A 25,312-nucleotide genomic window follows, 5' to 3' on the forward strand; every position below is an offset into this window, starting at 1 on the left:
ACAATGAGTGTAATTAAAAATATAGGTTCTTTTAAGAACTTCTATCACCAGATTCTAAAAAGAGAAACTGTTCAGACTTTAACACATAAATTTGATAAGTCATATCCAGAATATAGGTGAACTATAAAAAATAAATAAGAAAGAGAAGGACAACCCAGTTTTTAAAATGGGAAAATACCTGAATAATCACCCCATAAGAGAGGATATCTAAATGGAAAAATGGTAATTGATAACACTAATCATTGGAAAATACATAGAAAAATCACCATAAGATTCTGAAGGGTCCTGATGAGTTTAGATTGGATTCAGATTATTTTATTTGATCTAAATTTTAATCAGGCTGGTGGGGGATGGCAAACAAGGAACAGAGGTACAGAGAGCAGAGCACATGGAACTTGAGATGACTTACTTGGCTTGAGACTGAGGATACGACCCCAAGAAGAATGTGCCTATAAGAGCTAGGCAGTGTCTCATCATATAAAGACAATACTCTGGTCCTATGAGGGAATCGGTGATGATCATGAAACAGAAGCAGAAATTTAGTCTCACATAGTTTCTAAAGAAAGCGATGTCAGTGCACCGTAACCACCCGGGAAGGGATGCCTGGGACGATTTTGGTCCAAAGTTATAAAATATGACAAATCCTAATCTAAACATATCGGCAGAGTCACAGATACGTGGAGTGTTTTACTGATGTAATCAAATCCACTTTACAACCATTAATGGATCAAGCAAACCCACAATGAGATAAGACCCCACACTGACGATACCAAGTGTCAGTGAGGAGACACTGTAAGTGGGGCTCTCCTAGCCTGGTGGGAGGAATGTCAACTGATAGTCCCTTTGGGAGCCTTTTGGCTGTACATACAAAGGTGAACATACATTTACCTATGACGCAGTGACATCAGCCCTAGATATATACCTAAGAGAAATGAAGGCTTACATATACAAACTTGTACAAGAATATTCATAACAATCTTATTCAAAATAGCTCAAACCTGAAAACTATCTAAATGTCTGTCAGTAGCGAAATAGATAATGGCTGAGGTTTACTTCTCAAATGCCATGAAAAAGAAGAAATTATCTGTGGTTTCAGACATCCACTAGGGAGGTCAAAATGTATCCCTTGTGGATAACAGCAGACTTCTGTACGTAGATTGAGTGGGGCAAGACCATGAGGGAACTGGGAACTCAACCCGAGTGGAGACCTAGGTAATACTCACTGTTTCCCATTCTCCCCTGAGCCCACTAAATTCAGGTATTCATCCCAATCATTTTAAATAAGGCATCTTATCCTTGTCTTTAGAAGAAAAACAAAGTGGCTGATATATCTTCTTTCTTTCCCTTTCTCTTTTTCTCTAATTCTTCTTTTCCCAATCCCCTTCCCTTCTTTCTGTTTTCCTATCCCCTCTTTCTCTTCTTATTTTCTCTCTTTTCTTATATTTTCCTCATTTTGTCCTCCCGTTTCTTCACTTTTTCCTTCCCTCTCTCCCTCCCTTCCTCATTTCCTGTCTCCCTCCAACTCTCAGATAGAAAAAAGGAAATTCAACCAGAACTCAAACTCGACCTACTGCATCTTCATGGTCAACAAGCCCTACGCCATCACCTGCTCCGTGGTGGCCTTCTACATCCCGTTTCTCCTCATGGTGCTGGCCTATTATCGCATCTACGTCACCGCCAAGGAGCATGCCCACCAGATCCAGATGTTGCAGCGGGCAGGAGCCCCCTCAGAGGGCAGGCCCCAGCCAGCTGACCAGCACAGCACTCATCGCATGAGGACAGAGACCAAAGCGGCCAAGACCCTGTGCATCATAATGGGTTGCTTCTGCCTCTGCTGGGCTCCATTCTTTGTCACCAATATTGTGGATCCTTTCATAGACTACACTGTGCCCGGGCAGGTGTGGACTGCTTTCCTCTGGCTCGGCTATATCAATTCTGGGCTGAACCCCTTCCTCTACGCCTTCTTGAACAAGTCTTTCAGACGTGCCTTCCTCATCATCCTCTGTTGTGACGATGAACGCTACAGAAGACCTTCCATTCTAGGCCAGACTGTCCCCTGTTCAACCACAACCATTAACGGATCCACGCATGTACTGAGGTGAGTGTTTAGGGCCCATTTGATTCATTTGCTTTATTTATAAGGGGTAATGCTCCAGCCTTCTGTTTCTAGGAGGTTTATTTCTGAAAACCTGCACAGGGTTTGCAGAGCTTATGGAAGATTGTAACATTTGATCATGAAATAAAGTAGTGGGATAGGACTCTGGCTGTGGAGGGAGAACTAACTCACATTCTGACCCGATCTCTTAGTTCTCTGACCTTAGGGAGGTCATTTAACAATTCTGAGCCTGATTTTTTTTTTCCGATTATAATTGCTTTATCTACATCACAGGATTTTTGTGAGGATCAAATTAGCTACCATGTGGTGCACATAGCATAGATCCTGACACCTGGTAAGCACTAAGGAAAGGTGATCTGCCACTCTCTAAAGGTAGTATCTCAAAGGAGTAATCAAAAGCATGGACTTAAAGCAGGCTGGTCCTTATCCTGATTCTCAGTGCCCCTACTCACCTTCTGTATAATCATTCTTGCATTTGCTTTCCTCAAATATAGAAACAACAATAAGGATAGTGTCATTCTCACTGGATTTTTGTGACAATTAGAAATAATGTATTTATAGGGCCTGACACAGAGTAAGTGCTCATACTATTACTAATAATCTGATTAATATAAATAGAACTGTTAGTAATCTCATAGTGCCTGATAGTCTAAGATAGCCCTAAAGTAATGTAAACAACTCAAATAAACAGAATAATATACAATAGTAATGCCATATGATAAATGATGTAATGGAGGAATGTACTAACTCAAAGAAGGGTATGAGTAGGAAGAAAGCTGATTTTGGCTGAAGGAATTCAAAAAGGCTTCACAGAAAGGCATTTTTATAAGAATTTGAGACATGGAGAGCATATCAGGAAGGAGACAGAAGAACAGGAAGAAGGAAATAGAATATGAAAGCATAGAGAGGTTAAGTGACCTACCCAAGTTCACACAGGTTGGTGGAGGTTGAAGTGACATTGGAGTTGAATGTTCATAGCTAGTCCCTGAGAACTTTCTGGTCACCCTGTGATAGAATTTTTCTCGACTATTAAAAGTCATGTGTAATATGGATGTTCATTCTGTAGCAAAGTGAGTTATCAGTACTGTTTTCTTTTTTGCCCTGAGAGACTTTGGAATTCCTAAAGAGCAGCTCCTTTTTGACACAAGCATTTAGTTATTCTGATGATGTCAGTATTCAGCTGTGCTGGCAGCTGAAAATTAGGGAATTTTCGTTTACTTGTGTTAGAAAAGAAGAAGAGAAAACAGAACTACTGTGAAATATAAACACAGTGTCACAGAGACTCCTCAGAAGCATGAATCCAATTTTTAGCTACCAGTGTGGGCAGTCTTGGAGCTAAAGCCTTAGTGTGGTGTGGAGGTCCCAGCTGGTGGAAGCCCCCAAAGGATCCTCTAAGAGTTTGATAGTCTCTCCTAATTATTATGCCTTACTGAGTGTCAGAGAAGGAATCCAACCACAAAGTGAGTATAAGAATTTCTGTGTGGGTGCTGGAGAGTTTTTTAGCTATTTAAGCTCGCAGTTACCTAAGTACAGGCTGTCAGTGAGTTACAAACATCATATGTTTCAGCAATATGTGTCCTAACACGGTTGTTTATAAGTTGGTGGCTTTTTCCCACAGACACCAACACAGAAAGAACTTGGAAGTTTCTAGGGCAGCTCAAGAAAGCCCATTTTACTAACATGGTACAATTTTTTCCTCTTATGTTTCAGTAATGTGTAGTATGTTATCAAGCAAAGAGATGGAGGTTTAGCAATAGCTTACAGATGTGTTCTCCGTATTCATTCCTTATACCTCGTCATGAGATCATGAAAGTATAGGAAGCCGGATGGAGGTATTTTTCTGTGGGGATGAGGAGTCTTAGTAAAGGGAATGAAGCCTATGCAGAGAAGAAAAAACTATTTCCAACCTGAATCCACTGCAGGGTAACTCTTACAGGGACACGAGTTGTGCCTATTTGATTCACAGAAATAAACAAAATTGTCAACATGATATACATATAGGAACTTAAACTCTTGATGAATAAATCACAAATGAGCTCTCCAAACCAATTGTTTTAACATAATGCATCTTAAGATGATTCTGCAATTTTCTTAAAAATTCCTCAAGTACATCATCAACAAATTCAGGTGAATTCAAGAAATATAAAGCCAAAAAAAAACCAAAAAGTAAAATCAGTTTTTATCCTGCTAATGCCTATCCCCAGAGACAACAATTAACATTAATCTAGAGATCTTTTCAATGTATTTATAAACATTCATAAAAACATAAAATCATAGCTTTTTCTCCCATTACTTTATATAAATGGTACCACTGGATATGTACTTCTCTATATCTTGCTTTTTATTCTTTAACAGCACAGTTTAAAGATAATTCTATTGGAGAACGTACAGATATAGCTCATTCTTTTTTAGCTGTTCCATACTCTTCTGTACTAAAAATACATATTAAATGTATTTTTAATTATTTAATTATTTTCCATTAGTGGGCACGTAGGTATTTCCAAATTTTTGCTATTACTAACTGTACTATATAGAGCTCTGAACACATTTTTTTGTGCATGTGCCAGTATTTCTTTCTGAGAGCTACAAAAAGCAAAATTGTTAATTAACATGTGGCCACATTTAGGATTGACCTCCAAGAACACTGCGGCAATTTTATGTTCTCATTAACAGGATATGAGAGTGTTCTTTAGTCTTTTCCCTCACCAATATTGATTATTATCCATCTTTTCTCATTTTGTTAATTAAAAAGACACTCTCATTTAATTCACAATTCTCAGATTTCTTGTCAGGTTGAAACTATTTTAAATTAATTCTTAACTCTTCTTAACTCTTCATATTTGACCTTCATGGACTATATCTTTCTATGCTTTATCCTTTTGGTGACAACTTTGTTGTATTTTTCTTATTAATTTCTGGTGTTCAATATAATATTCTGGATATTAATCCTTTAGTATCTGATTTGCAATACATCTCCTCTTCTTCTGCTTGGTTTTTAACTTTAGACAACTTTTATCTTCTAGATATTTCCAATTTTGAAAACAGTCTTTTTCTTTGACCTCCTGTAGTCAGCCCAGCTTGTTTCTTAAAACTCCTCCTACATCATATTTCCTAAACCTTGCAGTTCCCTGGTTTTCCTCCTAAGTCCTAGCAACCCCTTCTCCATCCCTCTGAGGAGCTCTTCCTTCTCTGTCTGGCCTCTCGCTGTTGGAACTGTTCAGTGCCTGGTTCTTGCTACTCTTCTTCACCATACTCTTCCTCTGTATGACGGACTGCACCACCCCGTGCAGTGCCATCTTCATGCTGTCAGCTTTCCCTTTGATTATAATCTCAAGTTTGCAGTTCTCCTCTGGGCTCCAGATCAGAAGATCCAATTTGCTTCCTGAAAATGTACACTATGTAGATGTCTGTTAGGAATCTCAACTATAATGCAACCAAACAGAACTCTTGGTTCTATATTGCTCCTCCATCTAGCCACAAGATTCCTGAGTCTTCCCTATCCAAGTAGATTCAGCTTCTATCATGTTTCTTACATTTCTGAGTCATTTCTTTAGAAGGATGACTGAAATATTTAAAAAGAAAAAATAACCAAAGTGTGATCAGGAGGCTACTTGTGCTAATATCACCTAATAGCTTGGAAAAAGAACAGATTCCTGGAACCCATTCACTCAATTCATGGTCAGGCTAGTAAAATAACATTTTAATGAAGATGAATATTAAGCTTATGAATATTAAGCTTTAAGAATGACAGTCTCCTGGAGCTCCAGTGGCACAATCAGTTAGTGTGTGGTACTTATAAGAACGACAGTCCCAGATTTTCATGGATCAGAATGATGAGTCAGGGATTCAGGTTATGGCACATATTGTAGCTTGTTGGGTTCTTATAATGTCTCTTAAAGGGTAATAGTTTGATCTGAGGTTAACTAGTAAAGTGCAATAGAAAGTTCCTTTTGAAAGCTTGCCTCAGTTCAGCCATGCCCAGTTTAAGACAAATGGTTCTCCTTAATTTGGAGACAGTATGACTACGTAGACATGCCTTGTGGCCACGACTAGGTGATAGGTGGTAAGAACAGGTTATTATAATTTGATTTGGGATTCTTTGGGGATTTGATTTTGGGGTTCTTTGTCTATTGAATTAATGCTGAGGACCTTGCTATTCTTGTTCACTGCTCTTTCCTGAGGGCCTAGTTAAATGTGCCTGCAACACTGCAGAACTTGGCAAGGGGTTGAAGGAAGGCTTCTTTCCTGGCCTTGCTTCTCTGTTTAACCACCTCTATGATGCTTAGCTCAGATAATGCAAGGCAGAGCAGGGACTCAAGGTGCTATTACTTTAGAAAGAGATTCTCTCTGTGAAATCTGCTAAGGATTTCAGTTTTGGTTTTGTGGATAAATAATCCCTGACTTCCTATCTCACTATCTCATTGTGAAAATCAAACAAAATAGTGGATGTGAAATCATTTTGCTAACTACGTAGTTCTATCCATAGGGGAAAGATAATTTTAAGAACAGACTTCTGATAAATTAGGCAACACAGAGATTGCATACAGAGTTAGGCTATCGAGATGGGTTTTTCTTCTCTCCTACAGGACTTAGATATCTTTTCTATTTCCCAAGTTCAAATCTTACTCAAACTTAAGACATGGCCAATTTTTAAGAAGGTGAGAACCTCTGGAAGTACTTTCCAGAGAATTCATTGCTCATCTAATTTATTTATTGGTGATCATCCTCCTTTATCCTCCCATAAGCCCCAAGATAGGCAAGTTTTCCATTGACTTAAAGATCGCTAGAGCTGTTATGATTTGGATGTGAGGTGTCCCCCAAAAGCTCATATGTGAGACAATGCAAGGAGGATTAGAAGAGAAATGATTGTTATAAGAACCTTAATCTAATCAGCAATTTAATCCCTGATATGGATTAACTGGATGGTAATTATGGGCTGGTAGAGTGTTGCTGGAGGAAGTGGGTTCCTGGGGGTGTGCCTTTGGGTTATATATTTTGTTCTTTTTGAGTAGAGCTCTCTCTCTCTCTCTCCTTCCTGGGCTCCATGTCCTGAGCTATTTTCCTCCACCAAACCCTTCTGCTATGATGTCCTGTCTCACCTCAGGCCCTGAGGAATGGAGTTGGCCATCTATGGACTTTGAATGCTGAAACCACAAGCCCCCAAATAAACTTTTCCTCCTTTAATTGTTCTTGTCAAGTGTTTTGGTTGCAGCAATGAAAATCAAAACAAAACTGTTTAAAACAGCTGTGTAGATTAGGGTAACCACTAGCCACATGTGCCTGTTTGCATTTTATCATAAGTAAAAAGAAATAAAACTACAAGTTAAATTACTTGGTCATCCCAATCATATTCCAAGTGCTAATTAGCCTCTACCTATAAGTAGTAAATTGGCTTCTGGATTAGACAGTGAAAATGTAGAACATTTCTAAGATTACAAAAAGTTCTAAGAGTACAAAAAGAACTCTAGAACTTTATGAACATTCTCTCTGGAAGGAAGCAATGCGACTTTTCTTCAGATTTTCTAACTCTTCTTATCAATCAAAGCCCAATAATAAATAAATCAATTCTAGTGGATGTACTATATAGATCTTTGACATTTCCATGCAGAAGGTCAGTACATTCAGATTTATATAGAGTCAACAGAAAAGGAAATTATCAAATAGATAAAAAGTAAAAATGAGAAGAGTCAAAGAAAATGAGCTCCTCCTCCAAATAAATAAAAACTATTCTTCTGGGTTATTGCCCTTTATTGTTTCCTTTGTAAGTAACAATTATCAGCATTTATAATTGCATTTTTATTAAATGATTGTCTGTCTCTCCAGACTGTCTGTACATGAGGGCAGTAACATGTCTCTTTCACTCCCTATTTTACCCAGGGTGCAGACATTGCTCAATTAATAAATTTGTTGAATGGATAGATGAATAGCCTATTGTTTATCTGAACTGTATGCTGGAATAAGTTTTCATCACTTAAAATATCCATTATTGGGTTCACGATGTAGCTCAGTGGTAGATCACTTGCTTAGCATGTGCAAAGCCCTGCATTCCATCCCCGGCACCACAAAAAAGTATTATTGTTTTTATTATTATTATTACTATTATTTCAGTATTGCAGGTGGAACCCAGGGGCATTTTACCACAGAGCTATATCTCCAGCCACCCACTCTTTGTTTTGAAACAGGATTTTGCTAAGTTGCTGAGACTGACCATAAATTTGTGATCCTCCTGCCTAAGCCCCCAGAGTCACTGGGATTACAGGGATGTGCCCCTGTGCCTAAATAAATATCTATTAATGTAGTGGCTAAAATGGTAGTTTTCCACCGTGAAATACTTGTCAACTTTTCAAATCATCACACCCAGATTTTTTTTTTAAATAAAGGTTTTTCACACTGAATTGGAAGATTTTGTCCCATAGATAAAGAAATAATTTACGTTTGATTCACTTTGGAGCCTTAGAGGTTTCTACTAATGTTGGAAAGGTTCTTGACATTTAAAAGACATTTCTTATGCCCTTTAACTTGAACTTTGGAGATTACAATTGGATTCAACATTTACCTCATTGTTTTGAGTCAAAGCAGACTTAATCCAGGTGAATCAAAGATAGATGAAGATGACATTGTCTTACCTCCCTTAACCCCTTGGATCAGCTACATAATTTTCAGGCCCCAAACAAAATGAAAATATGGACTGCTAGTTCAAAATACCAGAGAAAATTGCCCTGAAGTACTAAAAATATAAAACTTCCATTTTCCACTGTGCCTCTCTATCTCTTTGTTGGTTTTTATATCTATTTACCCTTGTTTAGAAGAAAAAAAATAGTTATTCCCATAACAATTAAAATTCTTCTCTATATCATACAATACTAGTTTTAAATGAAAATATAGAATCATTTAATGTATACATAGAATTATCAAAATTACACAAGTCATATTTTCTGATGTATTTTGTGTGTGTGTGTGTTTTTTACCAGAACAGAGTACAAAGCTAACTCAAACTGTTTTTATTTCACTTCTTCATATATACATATTCCATTGATTTTCACAAGTTCAAATATAAAAGTTATTGAGAATTTCAAGATGATAACAGCATAGCATTAAAGCCAGCCCTGGATCCCTACCTGACTGCACCCACAAATTGGCCCTATTCCCAAACCTGCTCCAATTCTAACATGAAATAACTTCTCAGAAAACATAATCTTGAAATCACACAAGGAAAACAGGGACAACTTCCAACGAGCTCCACTTGCCTCACTGAATACTCAGGATTAGAAAAGTTAGGACTGTTTTTGGAATGTACCTGTTAATCAGATGGCCTAAAGTCACCTCCAGGATAAATGGTTTTAGGCTGAAACATTTCTCTCCCATTGAGATGTTGGTGGAGGATAAGTTCCTGTCTTTGATATAGTGGCTGCAGATGCTAGCATTTGGCAGACCTGGGGTCAGTCCTGCCAGTTATCTACAGATTAGTATCAATATGACTTCGAGCATGTGGCCAAATATTCTGGGTTTGTTTCCTCATGTGAAAATGGAGATAGTATTAGAACTCATCTTACAGGGCTTTTGTTAAGGTTAGCTATGATGACATGTGCAGGGCTAAGCCTGGCCTCTATTACATAGAAAGCACTCAATGAATCGAAAACATTATAACTATTGTCATTGTATATATATAACATCCTTCACATCTAGAAAAAACAGCCTTCTCCAGTTTTACAGCTGTTTTCTCAACTTCTTTTTAAGTATCTCCTAAGAAATGAGTCAGTAAAAAATCCCTATTTCTAAATGCTGCTCTTTAAATAAGGAATGCAGAGCTCCCTCTGCTAAAAGAAAAGCCAGAAATTAGTTAAATTAATCACACTGTTTATAAATAATTATTTAAGCAACATGAGGCAAGACTTGTTTCCTGGGTACATCGTGCCCTGTGCTGAACAGTTGGACTGTTATTTTGAATAAGCCTTCTGGCTTCCAGATTACCTGTAGGCATTTCTTTGACCAACATAAAAGATGCTAACCATACCACACAAGCTGAGTACACTGTGTGTGTATTTGTTTTCCCTCTTTTGCTCTGTAGGTGTACCTCTCCTCAGGGTGCTAGAGTTCCAAGTATCAGCCCTCTGAGGTTGGAACCCACAGTGAAGAGGGATTATGCATGCTGGTCTTATGCAGGGCAAGCCCCAAATAATGTTTAAATCTTGAAATGCCCAGAGTGGTATATCTGAGGTCAAGAATGGAGGCAGTATGGTAGAAGGTACTGGTCCTCCATCCTGCCTGCATGTTAGAGCTACTTGGGAGCTCTTAAATAATACCTGGGCTCCATGTACAGAGATGCTATTTTATTTGGTCTGGTTGGAGACCAGAAATCCATATATTTTAAAAGCTGTGTTGAACAGCAGGGTTGAGAATCACCAGTATACAGAAAGAGCAGGATTCCTGTCTTCTAATCCCTTATTGATTACCAATCAGACCTCATCCTCAGCAGTAATAAAATGAGGAAATTGAATTAGATGATGCTCTCAGTAGGCCTAGATTCATATCTTAGACTACGGAGATCATGTGAGTTTAAAGCCATAGTTCTCAACTGATGTGATTTTGTTTATCAGGGAACATTTGGCAATATCTGGAGGCATTTTTGGTTGTCACAACTGGCATGTCACTGGCATTCAGTGGTAGGAGGCCAGGGTTGTTGGTAAAAATTTGATAGTGCGCGGGACAGCTCTCCACAATAAGTAATTGCCTGACCCCAATTTTCAAGACTCTGCCAAGGTTAAAATAAAAACCTTAATTTAAACTAGTCACCTGGGTTTTACAACAGAGAATTTCCTGTCATTGCCAGGGGACAGTAGGAGAGTCTTCAACAAAGCTAGGAGGCACAGCCTCTGTACCATTTGGATCTTTTTAAGCCCTTACCATTCTCAAGACAAGATGAGCCCCATAGAAGATGATCAGAGCTCTCCCTGGGAGAAAGGGTGCTGAACTTCCATGGCTGGAGTGTTGGCAGTAACCTTGCAGATAAGCCTTTCCACAAGGCAGGCTCTATGCTCTTGTTCTCTTACAGCATGTACTTGGCAAGGACACAGCCCTCCCAATTTAGTCAGAGCAGCTGTTCAGGAAGGAATCGCCTCCAAAGCACACTAAGAGACCCACTGGAAAACCATACCCCCATGGAAATGCGTGTTTGCTCCATAGTGAAATGATGTAGGTCCCAGGCCTATGAAGTAGTAGGAGCTTATCTTATAAAAGAAAATGACAAATGGGAGTATTTTTGGAAGAAGGTAAATACCATGACTTTTTTCCTGCAGGGTTCAAGATATATGAAGAACAGTGGGAGAAACAAGGGATGCTGGGCTTAGAGAAAAGAAAACTCAGAACATAAGCATTGTTTTTATATTTAAAGGGCTGCTATGGGAAAATGACATTTGATTTGTTCTTCATGGAGTAAAATGATAGAAATAGGATACAAAGAATTAGGGTTATAAGAATACACATTTTAGTCCAAAGTAGAATAGTAGGAACTTACTTAGAATAGTAGGAACTAACTTAGAATAGTAGGAACCTTACTCAGGGAGTTCCTACTAGAGTGGAAAGAGAAAATTGGATGACGGATGACCAGTAAAAAGTGCTGACTGCCTGTCAGCCACCAGTCAGAATTTCTGAGGAAGGGGTAAGATATTGAATGAGATGTTCTTAGATCTGCCTTAAAATTCTATGAGTTCCAGAATCACAGGCGTCTTCTCACAATTCAGCTAAAATACAGGAAAGAACAAAATCTACTTCAGTCTTCTCATTTGGTTGAAGCTGGAGAACATCTGGAAAGATTACCTGTGAGTAGAGATGTTGTAAGTGATAATGGAAATTTCAGGGGTCATTGTCTTCTTTTGATGATTCTTCTAGCAATCTGTGGCAGGTGGGAAATTTAGATACTTCTAAAGGAGACAGTCATCCAAAGTTCTATAGATGCTCAGTAGTATAGAAGTGATTTAATACCTGAAATTGCACTTGGGGAAGATATTAGTCCTACCCATAGGTCAGGATAACTTTTTGTTGTTTGGACCTTGAATATTAATGGAATTACTGCTTAAAGATTTGCAATGAAATGGAGTTGGTATTAAGAAGACCTCCCCTCCTTTTTTTCATATAGAGACAGTTAGGACAAGGTCCTCAGCCTTTGAAAAGCACAGGCAGCATCCTAGTCTGGGAGGAACCTGTTTACCATTGAAGAAGTTTAGTGTTAGGGATAAAAGCACAGGAGTTAGTATTTGATAAATCCATTTGCTTCTGGTCCTGCTTCCTTGAAGCTAAGTGATTCTGGGTATGCTAACTAATATCTTTCTGAGCAAAATAAGGGCAAAGATGGTTCTGACCTAATAAGACAGTTGTGAGGCTTGTATGGATACTGTGCACACAGAGCCTGGGGCACATCAAATTATTGATAAGTTGTATTCTCTTAATCGTAATCATCATCCTCTTATAAGACAAAAAGGCAGGAACAAGCCTTCTATTTCTAAAACACTGGTTCACTCTCAGAATAGGGTATGAAAGAAATGGTGTGTTGTCAAAAATAACCATTAAGTCTTCCTGAAAAAGAACAGGGTAATTCCTAGGTAGTGGGCTGGTGAAGAGGAGGAAGCATGCTTCAATTACAAGGAGGCGAATTGAGGGGTAAGGGGGCATGCAGAAAGTTCACGCTTCTGTCCTTCTGGGAATGCTGCAAAGTCTTTAATCCTGGAGCAGGGAGCCTCATCAGATGGCCTCTCCTTATAGAAACAGACTGAGCACACTCTGCGTTATATTCAACCAAAGTGCCAGGAATCGACTTTTCACAAAATTATTTCTGAATTGCTGTTTCTCTTTTCCATGCCTATTTCAGGTTATTTTTAACAAGATTCTTAGAAACATTTCACAGTTAGAATTGCTCTTGGAGAGTTTTTTTATTCTCTAAGAAATGAGTGAATCCTTATTTTGATAAACCTGACAAACAAATATATTTGGTGTCTGCTCATGTTCTTTTATGAGCAGACTCTCCTCTTCTTTGCTGGCTGGTACAATTTTATTTTTCCCTCTGTTTGTAAAATGGCATGTCTGTCTTTGAGTTTCTTTTTTATTTTTTAAATATTTATGCTTTAGTTGTAATTGGACACAATACCTTTATTTTATATATTTATTTTTATGAGGTGCTGAGAATCGAACCCAGGGCCTCACAAGCACTCTTCTGCTGATTCACATTCCCAGCCCTTATCTTTGAATTTCTGAATTTGAGGAAAGAAGTATGTGGGTCTTTGTGTGTGTAGGTATAAATACATACACACACATAGACATGTATGTGTAAGCACACATGAACACATACCTACACACTCATATATGCACATATATAGTGTGTATATATATGTATATACACACACACACACATATATATATATGGATTGTCATGTGTAATAAGTAGTTACTTAGGTACTATTATCCCCATTTCACTTATGGGGAAACTGAGATTCAGAGAGATGAAATAACTTGGCCAAGGTCTCATAACTGGTGAGTGGTAGGAGTAGGATTCTAACACATGTCCTTCTGATTTCAAAGTCCTTATTAATAGTCATTATGTTCCTTGATAGTTAACTCAAAACTCTTGGAAGAAGGCAGAGCTGTTGATTCTCGGTTATGAAAACAGCATCAGAAGTGATCTGGCCAGATATCCCAGCTGTGTTAATCAGCTCCTCATCATGAACACTGACTTCATTAATTTACAAAGAGAAAAGTTTTGTTTCGGCATAGTTTTGGACATTCCAGTCTATGATTGAGTATTCCCATTCCTTTGGGTCTGTGGCAAGGTAGTACATTACAGTCAGAGCAAGTAGCAGAGCAAAACTGATGACTTCATTAGCCAGGAAATAAGAGGGAAACAGAAACAGAGCAAGGTTCCACAGTCCCCTTGGAGAACACTCCCCCAATCACCTAAGACCCTCCCAGGAGGCCCTGCTTCCTAAACATTCCACCACCTTTTAATAGCGCCAATCTGGGGAAGAAGCCTTTAACACGAGAACTTCCTGGGGAACATTCAATGTCCAAACTCTAGCACCAACCAATAAAGTGATCTCTTCTACAACTCTTTTGCTAGGTAGTTGTGTATTTCTACTTTCAATAAGGGATAGTGTGTTATTATCTAAGGATTCTATTGTTCCACCAGTTATAGTTGTTGCAAAATTTGGTCAAATCTTACTTTCCTGTATCTTAGTATCATGAATGATTAAAATCTTATTGCTGGAAGTGATAACAGAGTTCAAGTAATGCAGTGGTTTTTAAACTTTTCTTTCAGGTGTAGTAACCTTCTTTTTAAATGGAATCTTATTGGTAAGTATGAACAATAAAAAGGAACTGTTTTAATCAAAACAGGTATTGGTATGAAGTTGTGTATGCACATAATTATGACGAGGTCCCAATCCATGAAATGTTACAATGGAAATTTCAGGAGCTTATTTGACTAAGTCTTGTAAAAATAAAAAAAAAACTGAAATTAATTGCTGAACCCAATATTTTATAGAAAAAAACTTGAGGTTCAGAGGATGTAAGTTTGCTTAAGGTGATATAGCAGAAGAACTCCTTTGTCCAACTCCTTGTACAACTTCTCACCTACTCATTCATTCATCAATTCATACATTTTTGCCTTATTATTAAATGCCTAAATAGGGTTCAGAGACATTGATCTAGGTGGTTGGAATATAGTAGAGATGTATGTAGGCACTATCCCTGCTGTTAAGGCACTTTCCCACTTCTTTTTTATGGTCCAAGCCTTCCCCTTAGAACACACACACACACACACACACACACTCACACACACCACATGCACATTAGTCAGACCCATTCTGGGCAACTTCCTTATTCAATTCAGTTCTTCTATGACTATCGGAAAGTGTATGCTACATTGAACACAAGCCCATCCAAGTATTTTGGGAATTGGGGGAACTCTTTCCTTGACAGGGTTGCAGATTATAACTTATTTTATTTTTTTTTCTGAATCTGTTTTCCTTTGGGGACTGTGTCTGATATGAACATGGAGAGAGAAGCTGTTTTGCATGCTACCACTCAGAGGATGGAAAGGCCACTCACACATGTGGGATTTAGACGGCAAATGCCAGCTGGATTGGGTTGTATTAGAGTAACCTTGAGCTGTGATAGTGTGGCTTACAGTGAGCTAGTAATGAAAGGCATATGAAACCCTTTGGCCTTACCCAATCTCGGTTTCCAGCTCATTTCCCTCTGTTCTCCCCACTCCCCCTGTAGCCCTGCTGCCCTCACCTAACTCTTTATGCAATAAACATACAAGATCGTTCAGCTTTCCCCCAGATAAATAGTGAGTTCTCCTGCTGCTGACCAGTTGGCTGCCTTGAATGCTCAGTCTCCCTTTCTTGCCTTGCACAAGTCTAATATTTCCTCCGGGCACAGTTCCAGTATGATCTTTCTGAACTTTCCTCATCCCAGACCCTCCATCTTTGAGCAAGAATTTATCACTTCTTCCTCTGGACTTTTGCCATTTGCTTCTTCTTCTTTAAAAAGCTGCACCTGACACACCCTCATTGACCTGGAAAGCAGCTTGCGACCAGTGTGACCAGTGTCGGGTGGTTGAGGGTACCTGTGTGGGCTGGTGCTCCTTTAAAGGTGCTGGTTCAGTGACACTGAATTCAGATCCCAGCTCCACTGCCCCCTAGAGTTCTACCTGGGCAAGTTTGTTGGCCTCAATCTACTCAACAAGAGCTGCAAATAATAAAACTTATGTGACAGGAATGTTATAAAGATTTTTATGAGGGAATCTATAGATCTTATATAGTAATCTGCATCACTCAGTAAATGTTGGCTGTCTTTACTGTAAATCTATGGCTTAAAGACATTTTCTTCTAAATATTTTTAGAATCTCTCATGTTGAAATGATTCAGGAAAAAAGGAGACACACACAGTTTGGCCCCCACAAAGACAAGTTATAATCTCTTTATTTGTTAGTTAGGAACTGTGATAGACAATGGTGAAAAAACTCACAAGGAGATTGCCTTGACCTTTCAGTTATATATGCACATTGGGAAATAGGGACAAGGTATATTGAGATTAGAATAGGTCACACTTGGCCTTGCACTTTGGCATGTTGGGACAAATACATATCTGAGGCTAGTGATTAAAAGAGAACCTGGAAATATAGTTTTCTCCAGAGACCACAAGGATTGGTATCCCAAACTGTGCAAACTAAGCTATCTGGAATCCCTTCTTCAAGTCACGCAAAATAGTAGAAAGAACAGTGACCTAATAAGCCCTGGTGTCTGTCCTAAAGATGTGTTGCTTTCTGGAATGAATTGCCCTCTGCAATTGGTTTTCTCATCTGTCTGATAGAGGCTTTTATTGTTTGCATATACTTTCACAGTTTTTTAAACATACTGAACTTCTACCCATGCTAATATTTACTTGTTATTTTTCTTTAAATGCATTTTAAATCTAAATAAGTGTATTTAAAAAGAAAACTGCATCATAACCTTAAATAAAAAAACAAGATGATATTAAAAATAGATGCAAAGAAAACAAAAGATAGTTATCAAAACTTAACATGATCCTTTTGCTTGCCAAGGACTCTGAGCCTGAGAGCTACTCTCCACTTGTTAGAAATTTGGGACTTGTTAAAGGTAGAGTGGGACCAGGAGTTTTTCTCTTTAAAGTAAGCAGAGGAGTACAAGAAATAATTTGAATTCCCTTGTGGTGATTCAAGCTGTTTAATACTGTCCCACTCTCAGGCACCCCCATGGAGCACAACCATGTTGGAAAACCTTGTCTTCCAGCAGCAATATTCTGTTCTGATTAATGGTAAATCTAAGTTAAATGCAAAAGTTGACCTGAGGCATCGCCTTTTGAATATGCAGACTTCCAAGAAGTTTGTTAAATAATCAGTGCACTCACTATTTTTGTACAACTCAGATTTTACTCAGCTTATGGTACCTAAGCATTCTATTTATCATCATACAAAAAGCACCTAGAAAATATTGTTTTGCATATGTCTCGTTACATATTTTGCTTTCTCATTATTATGATTTGTTACAAGTGCCTTCTTACCTTTTCATCTTCAGTGTCATAAAAACCAATAGATAACCCCTTGTCCACTTTGCTGACATGGATGCTTTTTAGTTTGTTTCATTGCTTCCATTCCAGTCTGTTCTGAAGAACCACTGAATGCCTTGTACTTCTATCTCTGGCCCTTTGGATTAATCTGTTCTTTCTCTCTACTGCCCCCTCCCCACCTCCTCAGCTCTCCCTCAGGTATCCACATGCTTAGGAAATTCCTACTCCTGTATGTATCAGAGTCAGTTGAGAGAAATTTTCTAAAATGCAGACTTCTTTCCCTACCTTCCTAGGGCTGGTGTGAACCTGGGAATCTGTATTTATTGAAGGTAACTGATATGATCCTTATGTAGATAGTTTTTGATCTTTGGGAAAAAAATGACTCAGCTAGGGATCCTCCTCCCCCTCCTCCTCCTCCTCCTCCTCCTCCTCCTCCTCCTCCTCCTCCTCCTCCTCCTCCTCCTCCTCCTCCTCTTTCTCCTTCTTATGGAACATAGGTAATTGTGCCTGTTTAATTGACTATTAATTAAACCTCATTACAAAACTCTTCCCACCTCACAAATGATATCTGTTTTTCCCAATGGATAGAGAATCCCAATTTTGGGGACAGAATTTACAGCAGGAGATCCACCATTAGCTGTCTACATTGCACTTTGCTCCTGCTCTGAAATGGAAATAATACTCTGTATGTTCCTCCCTTACAGACTTGTGTTGAAGATTTAATGTAGAAAAATGTATGAAAATGTATTATAAATTGCAAAGGATTTCATCAAAACTAATAAAACAAGAAACTGCATTTAAAAAGCTCATCTGTTAGAATATTGGAGAAGGAGTCTTTTTAAATGATGTTTTGCATCAGGGACTTTGAGTAGCTCTGCCAATGTTTTTGATCAAGCATATGTTTGAGGAGAGACAGTTGTGATCTCACTGCATTTTAAGTTGTGGCATCTCAGCCCTACCATGTCCTATTATACTCAGATATGTTTAACAGCATTGCAATGTAATTTTACAGATTCAAAAATTGAGGTCTTTCATCTTCTTTAATACAAATGCAAAAAAAAAAAATTACCCTCTCTGGGTTTCCAGCAAACCCTCTTCCCTCCACATAGAATATGAAGTATCAGATACTAACAATAGAATATTAAAAGCCAAATTTGAAGCAATTACCCACAGCTTTGGAGAACAGTCCCACACACAGCTGCCTCCCAATCAGAAGGCCTGTGTCTGTCACCCACCATCCCTGCTACTCACAGAATCAGAATGTCAGAGCTGAAAAGGATCTTGGAGATTATCCTCCCCCTCACTTAACAAATGGGGAAAGTGAGGCACAGGAAATGGACTGTGTCATCAGAGTCACTCAGCTGGAGGCTAAAAGGCTTTAGAAGCTTTGTCCCTGTCTTCTGATATATTGCTTTACTGCTCATTGTGCTGTACTCTGCCCCTTCATGTGCTGGTTTAGTTGAGGGACCTTGAGCTGAGAATGAAAGGTGCCCCCTGGGTGTTAAAGCCCTGAGCATAGAGTGTGATCTGCTGCACTGGAAGACAGTCTATACTGGTGTGGTACAACACATCCTGAATTTTTTAATCTTGTATGAAGCCCTAAGAGGTAGATGACACTAAACTGTTAATTGTTAATAATTACGTCAGTATCATAAGGTGAACATTGACTGTTATGGGTCAACCAGGACATTAAGTCACTTTTTCTCTCTTCCCAAGTCCCTGTTGGCCCCACTGACAGGGAGATGCTGTGAGTCTTCCATGGAGTTAGAGGCTGGGCTGCTGTCCTTTCCACGTGCCTCTATTTGGCTATATCACTGTATTCTGAATAAAAAGGAGTGGCACCAGCCATCAAATAGCAATTGTAGAATGTTTTATACAGGTTTTTCCTTGCTGTGACCAAACGACTTGACAAGAACAATTTTAGAGGAGGAAACATTTATCTGGAGCTCCCAGTTTCAGAGGTCTCAGTCTGTGGACAGCTGGCTTCATTGCTGTGGGCCCAAGATTTGGCAGAACATCATGGCTGTAGAGTGTGGTGGAGAAAAGTGGCTCAGGACCTGGCACCAGGAAGCAAAGAGAGTTCCTTACCAGAGACAAAACATATACCCCAAAGGCAAGGCCCCAGTCATCCTCCAGCCACACCCTACCTGCCTACAGTTACCACCCAGGTAATCCTTGTCAGGGGATTAGCACACTGATTAGGTTAAGGCTTTTTTAACCCAATCATTTCACCTCTAAACCTTCTTGTATTTTCTGCACACATGAGCTTTTGCGGGGACATCTCATATTTAAACCATAACAGAGATACTTTTCAATCTTTATTTGACTCCCTAGAAGAATTTTACAAGACAGTCAATATAAGCTTTGGGGATACTTCTCAAAGACCCTGTTGCCCTCTCTCCAGGCTCCACACACCCGTTCCACGCCCCCAGCTGTGCCTTTCCTCGGCCTCTGTCTTCGTGCCTAGTCTTCCATCCTTTCTTCTCAAGGATCTTCTTTACCATGTTTACTCACCCTGCACCTCTCTTTGAGTATGTGCCCCCTAATTTCTTCCCATCTTTGCAGGGTTTTTGTTTTGATTTTCCTTTTCCACGAGGTGTCTTCAGTTGTATGTCATAGAAAAAAACATGAGCCCTATTGGCAGTGGCTCTCTGTCGTGCAAGAGAGGTTATGGGGAAGAGTCCCATCTTAACCTCTCAGGCATACTGTGTTGCAATGAAAGGGGAAGGCATGTCATGCTACAGGCTTCCCACAAGTGGGAAAGATATAACATCACCCCGTACATATTCGCCTTACCCTGGAGTCTGCTTGTAGGGGGACAAGGAAATTAGAGAGACAGCAGAACTGAACACTGGATTTAGTGGGATAGTTCTCAAGATAATAACAATATAGCATAAAAACTAAAAGCACAATAATGCACCATAATTTCTAGGTATCTAGAAATTATGCTACCTATAATTACTGCTACCTAGAAATTATGATCTTCCCATGTGCTTGCAAAATCCTTAAAGTCTAGTCAAAATAGACGCAAATGTAAGTTCTGACCTTGTCATTTATTAACTGTCCACATTTGAACAAATTATTTAAACTCTATGAAAACTCAATCTGGTGAATGGGCACAAAATACATGAATCAATTCATACAATGCACCTGGCTTAGCGCCTGACCAGGGGTGCTGCTCTAAGGGGTGGCTTTCTTTATTATTGCTAGTTGTGATAACAATAACAAATATGCTACAAATAGAATTTGTAAAAGAGATGTGCAATCCTCTCTTCCTTCTTTCCTTCCTTCCTCACTTCCATTCATTTTTTTTACTATTAATAATCATGTTCAACAAATGAGATAGATAAAAATATAAGGGACATATAAAGACATGAGGGCACATCTTGAGCCATCCAGATAACTTCCACTTTCAAATGGCACATGGAATATGTGGACTATTTTGATTCAAGAATGAATCAAAAGCTATGCTCAGAGCAAGTAGCAAACCCAGAAATAGTTAGATCTCATTACTTAGGGAAGAAATATTGCATATTCTGCTGCAATAAGAATAGACTTCTAACTGTAAATAAGAGTCTTATAGGAAGAAAGTTGCTGTCCAGAATTGGTGGAAAGCATTTAACTATCTCTGAGCCAAGACATATCATGTAACTCAGGATCTTAAAGGCTGGTAGATAACACCTGTGAATGGTACTGTGCTAGGACTGGGAAAATAGTGGAAGCCCAGAGACCAGTAAATATTGCCCCAGCCTTCTCAAGAAAGATGAAAACTAGATTCCAGAAACTAGACTCAAATAAGTTTTTACTAAAATTCTAAGACATCTATTGCACAAATGATTCATGAAGAAGAATCAGTATTATTTCATTTAAAAAGTTCATTCCAAATAAGTTCTCCATCAATTAAGACAGACTTGATGTTTAGCAAAATCATTTCAACAAGGCATTGGGCAACATCTGCCATAGGTGGGTCCATTTTCAGGCATGTTGGGGGTTATGTTCAGGGGCGGGAAGCAAGTCTGTGGTGGTGTACCATGATTCTCTGTTTTATCCCTGTCCTGCTCAATATTTCACCTTAACTGAAAACCTAAAAAGCAGATGACAATACACTCTAAGACCTAGGTAGCACAATAGATTGTTTGATCTTCCTATGTGCTTGGCAGAATCCTTGAAGTCTAGATTTAGTAGGTGCAAAATAATTATCATCTTAAAAGTTGAAACTTCTGTAATTTAGAACACTCTCAATTGACCAAGCCTGTAAAATGAAGTTTAACTGAGACAAATGTAATATCCTTTATTTTGGCTCAAATAAATAAATAAAGGCTACTATAATGACAGAGGAAAGAACCATAGGAAAGGAATTGACAACTGTTGTGTCCAAAAGATAAAAGTTGGCAGCAAACTCAGGATCAGCCAATTGTATATCACCCTTGTTAAAAATGAACTGAAATTGATGCATTCATTTAAGTGAACTAAACTCATAATGAAATGTACATGATATGCCAGGCTCACTGTGAAAATTTGTGTTTCTTCTGTTATTGTATGTTGAGAAAAATCATCATAATATGAACTGTGATCAGAAGACAGCATTTATTATGGAATATAATCTGGAAACCTGTAATGTATAATGGATTATTAAATAAAGTGGAAATGTATATGCAGGCTGGAGAGAGAAAAATTGGAGGATATAATCGGCAGAGGGCAGAATTTTGAGTGAGTCTGGAGGGCATGGTAGTTTCACTGAGTAGAAGTTGTATGAAGGCAGATCTTGAAACCTCAGTAGACTATTTTTAGCAGCTAAGGTTGTTCAAAACTAACTGCAGGCTGCTCTGCCACTGGAGAGTCCTAGGTGGAAGCTGAGCATGGCGCAAAAGCTTCCTGCGTTGGGTGGGCTCTTTCACAACCTGTTCCTTGACATCCAAATCCAACACTGAGGTTCTCTAATCTTCTCCTCTCCAGGGATGCAGTGGAGTGTGGTGGCCAGTGGGAGAGTCAGTGCCACCCCCCAGCAACTTCTCCTCTGGTGGCTGCTCAGCCCAGTGACACTTAGACCCCGGGGACAGTGACCCAGAAGACAGCTGTGGCTCCAAGAGAGGGCCAGGTCCTAAGCTGCTGCGTGTGCCTGACTGCACCTGGCATTCACGTCACCAGAGGCCTTCCTCCGCGGCTGGTGCAGGCGCCCCTCGCACACCGGGCTTTTCCTCCGAGATTCCAGCAGGCGGCGTTTTGAGGGAGTCAGGGGACAGAAAGGCCTTGGTGCACTTTTCATTCTCCAACATTCCATCTTCCTGGAGTCTCCACTCTTGCTTGACAGTCTCTAGTGTTCCTGACATGTTCCCCTCGCTGTGACTGTGTCTCAGTCTTGTTCCAAGCACTCTTGCTCACTGTGTCCTATCTCAATCATAGATGTTTCCAAATATGTCTTCTTTGCTGTGTTGGCTTACAGAAAACACATCTTCCCTGTGCCTGTCTTGGCCATAGTTGTGTTCCAAGAGCTCACATTTCTGGCTGGGTCACATCCGTCAGAGTCATGTCCAAACTACCTGCTGCTCCTTCTTCATCCTGTTCTGTCCCAGATGTTCACACTCTTTCCTCCCTGTGTGTGGGTCCAAACGAGCATCCTCTTGGCCAGCCCCTGTCTTGGTCACAGACTTTTACTTGCTCTTTCCTTTGTCCACTGTCAGTCTGTCTCTTCAGGACATGCTCCATTTATTTACCACAGAAGACACAGGAGCAGAGACTGTCAGTGGAACATTGTCTCTGTAGCAAGCCTGGACTGAGCTGAAGACAGACGGTTTATCCTAGTGCAGGGGCCAAGGGCCCATTTGCTCTGAGATGCTCATCCTTCTGTTGGGTTAGAACCGGACATCTCTTAGCGAGCCTAGGGCAGGGTATCAGCATTGTACATGTTTACTAAGAGACTTTGAGATCTTTTCTGTGAGCTTGTGGTGAAGGCCACGGTACCAACTGAAAACCCTTGAAACTGGGCTTATTCCTCCCACAGGAGGAAACTTTCAGAAGTTCTCACTATGTGACCTGGTCACCCTCACAGTTCCTCAGGTGGGGGAGCACAGAGCTCAACAATGCTGGGAACACAAAAAACAATGTTTGACTTGAAGCCAGAGGATCTGATGCCAGCTCTGGCTCTGCTCCTGATAGGCTGTGAGATCTTGAATAATGTCCTTCCATCTCTGAACCTCACTTTCCACAGCTGCACCCCGAAGCTTGGACTAAGGTAGTAAGATTTCCTTCCATTTTTAGGATAACAGGAAGCTGTTACAGCCATCTGCTACCTCGAAAAGCCATGGCCTGCCTGCCTTTTGGCTTTGTTCCAAAGGAACTACTATCCATTTGGGCCTCCTCAACCCCTGACCTTGTCCAATCAACCTGGTTGTCATTCATGCACTGATGAGTCCATGGCTCTTGCCACTGGCCTAGAGTAAAGGTCCCAAGGAGAGAGGGCCACTTCCCAGAGCTGCTGTGGAGCTTGAACATTCATTGTGCCCATGGTTTGATAGCATCTCAGGATTATTTATCATACTCTTTCATACTGTCTTCTCTCTTGCTGCTCATGAAGCATCACTTATCATTTCCGTTGACGTTTACTCAAGTTCTAGGATCGAACTTGACAGGAAAGAGACTTGGAATTAAGAAGAGAAGATTCTCTGTCTTGTGAAGGCTTAGTTTTGTTGGGCAGAAAGCCACGCCTTAGGAAGGGAAGCCGCGGAGGGTGCACCCTCATTGACAGCCCCCGACTGCTGCTGGGAAACTGTGCTCCCTGCCGAGCCACTCCTTGTGGAGCCTGGGACTCTTTGTCATCAGTGTAGCAGGGGATCTATTCTTGTCAAATGTGAAGAAAGCTTACTTAAGTTCTAACTTGCACCCTGACACTGTGGTGGGACCAGTCCCCCGTTTGATTTTCCAAGTCCCTGCTCTGGGGCCATCACCAGGCTCAGCAACCCCCGCTCACTCAGAAGCAACCACCATTTTGAGGATAGTTCTTCTGTAATACAAAGAAGGGAGCATCAAGTTTTTGAGATCGCAGCTCCAGACCCAATGAAGAGACTCAAACAATCTGCCCTGGCTGCCCGTGCACCCTACCTACCTGTTGTCTCCGTGAGCACGCTGCTGAAGAGGGCTGTAGCATAGAAGTGGCAGGTGCACTGAATCAACGAATAACTGAGTGAATCAAACTAATTGCTGAACACCTCTGGCTTCAGGGGGAATGTCTTCTGCCTATTTCATAAAGTTGATGTGGAGGTTCAAAAAAAAATCTTTGTGAATGCATTCTATGAATCATAAAATGGCATCCCACCGTGTTCTGGATGTTTTGAGTTACTGTGATTGTGCCTGAGCTCTCAAGGGCTGAGTTTATTTAGTTTAGAGAATGAGCTTTTTATGTCAAAAATGATATGGGGGGTAGGAGGGTGTTTTTAAAGTACCAATTCTTCCAAGTCTGCCCCTCCTCATTTGGTCATTCCAGGTTTCCCAAGAAACAAATTCTTAAACCACAAACACATTCATTTAAAGGGATTTTGTGGTTCTCAAAGTAAAGGGGTGGATGGAGAAAATGGAAGATTATAGGCTAATTTGGGTATGAATGAGCCTAAATGTTCATGTCATATCAACTTAATTCACATGCCTGCTTGTCATAAAATATATATATATATATATATATATATATATTTGAAGGAAAAACTACCTGGGCCATTGAAATCATTTCACTTTGTAAATTGAATATATATATACATATATATATATATGAATTTTATTAAAAAAGAAAAAAGCAAACATGGACTACACTATAAATGACCAGCTGAAAAGAAGGTTGCATAAATGTCTACTAAGATACTGAACCATATAACTTTTGACATTGTTCCTGTCTGTGTAAATGATTGTTAATTATGGTTTAATGCTATTTTAGCAAACACCTTAATTTTGTTTACATTTTTAATAAAGTAGAGTAACAAATGGGACAACTTTGTACAGTTTATAATGCACTATTCCCCTTGTATAATCACTATACAAAATACATGTGGGCCATGATGCGGAACATGGAACTTCATTTTACAATTTCAAAGGATTACAAACTTTGGTGATGGTTGTATCTTTGGTTTT

The 25,312-nt window shown here is 39.6% G+C and overlaps 1 protein-coding gene across 1 annotated transcript in view; it reads left to right on the plus strand.

Annotated features, from left to right (window-relative positions):
• Htr4 (5-hydroxytryptamine receptor 4) overlaps positions 1 to 24,856 on the plus strand; it is a 127,052-nt gene extending 102,196 nt beyond the window's left edge. The window contains exons 5-6 of the mRNA XM_046460417.2: positions 1,530 to 2,098; positions 22,154 to 24,856. Of these exons, the coding sequence (XP_046316373.2) occupies positions 1,530 to 2,098; positions 22,154 to 22,244 (660 nt within the window). The 3' untranslated portion in view covers positions 22,245 to 24,856. The remainder of the gene's footprint in view (positions 1 to 1,529; positions 2,099 to 22,153) is intronic.
• Positions 24,857 to 25,312: the final 456 nt, after the last annotated feature.

The sequence above is a fragment of the Marmota monax genome, unplaced genomic scaffold, assembly GCF_021218885.2.
Source record: "Marmota monax isolate L192 unplaced genomic scaffold, Marmota_monax_Labrador192_F-V1.1 WCK01_AAM20220418_F8-fsc00006, whole genome shotgun sequence".
Classification (NCBI taxonomy): Eukaryota; Metazoa; Chordata; class Mammalia; order Rodentia; family Sciuridae; genus Marmota; species Marmota monax.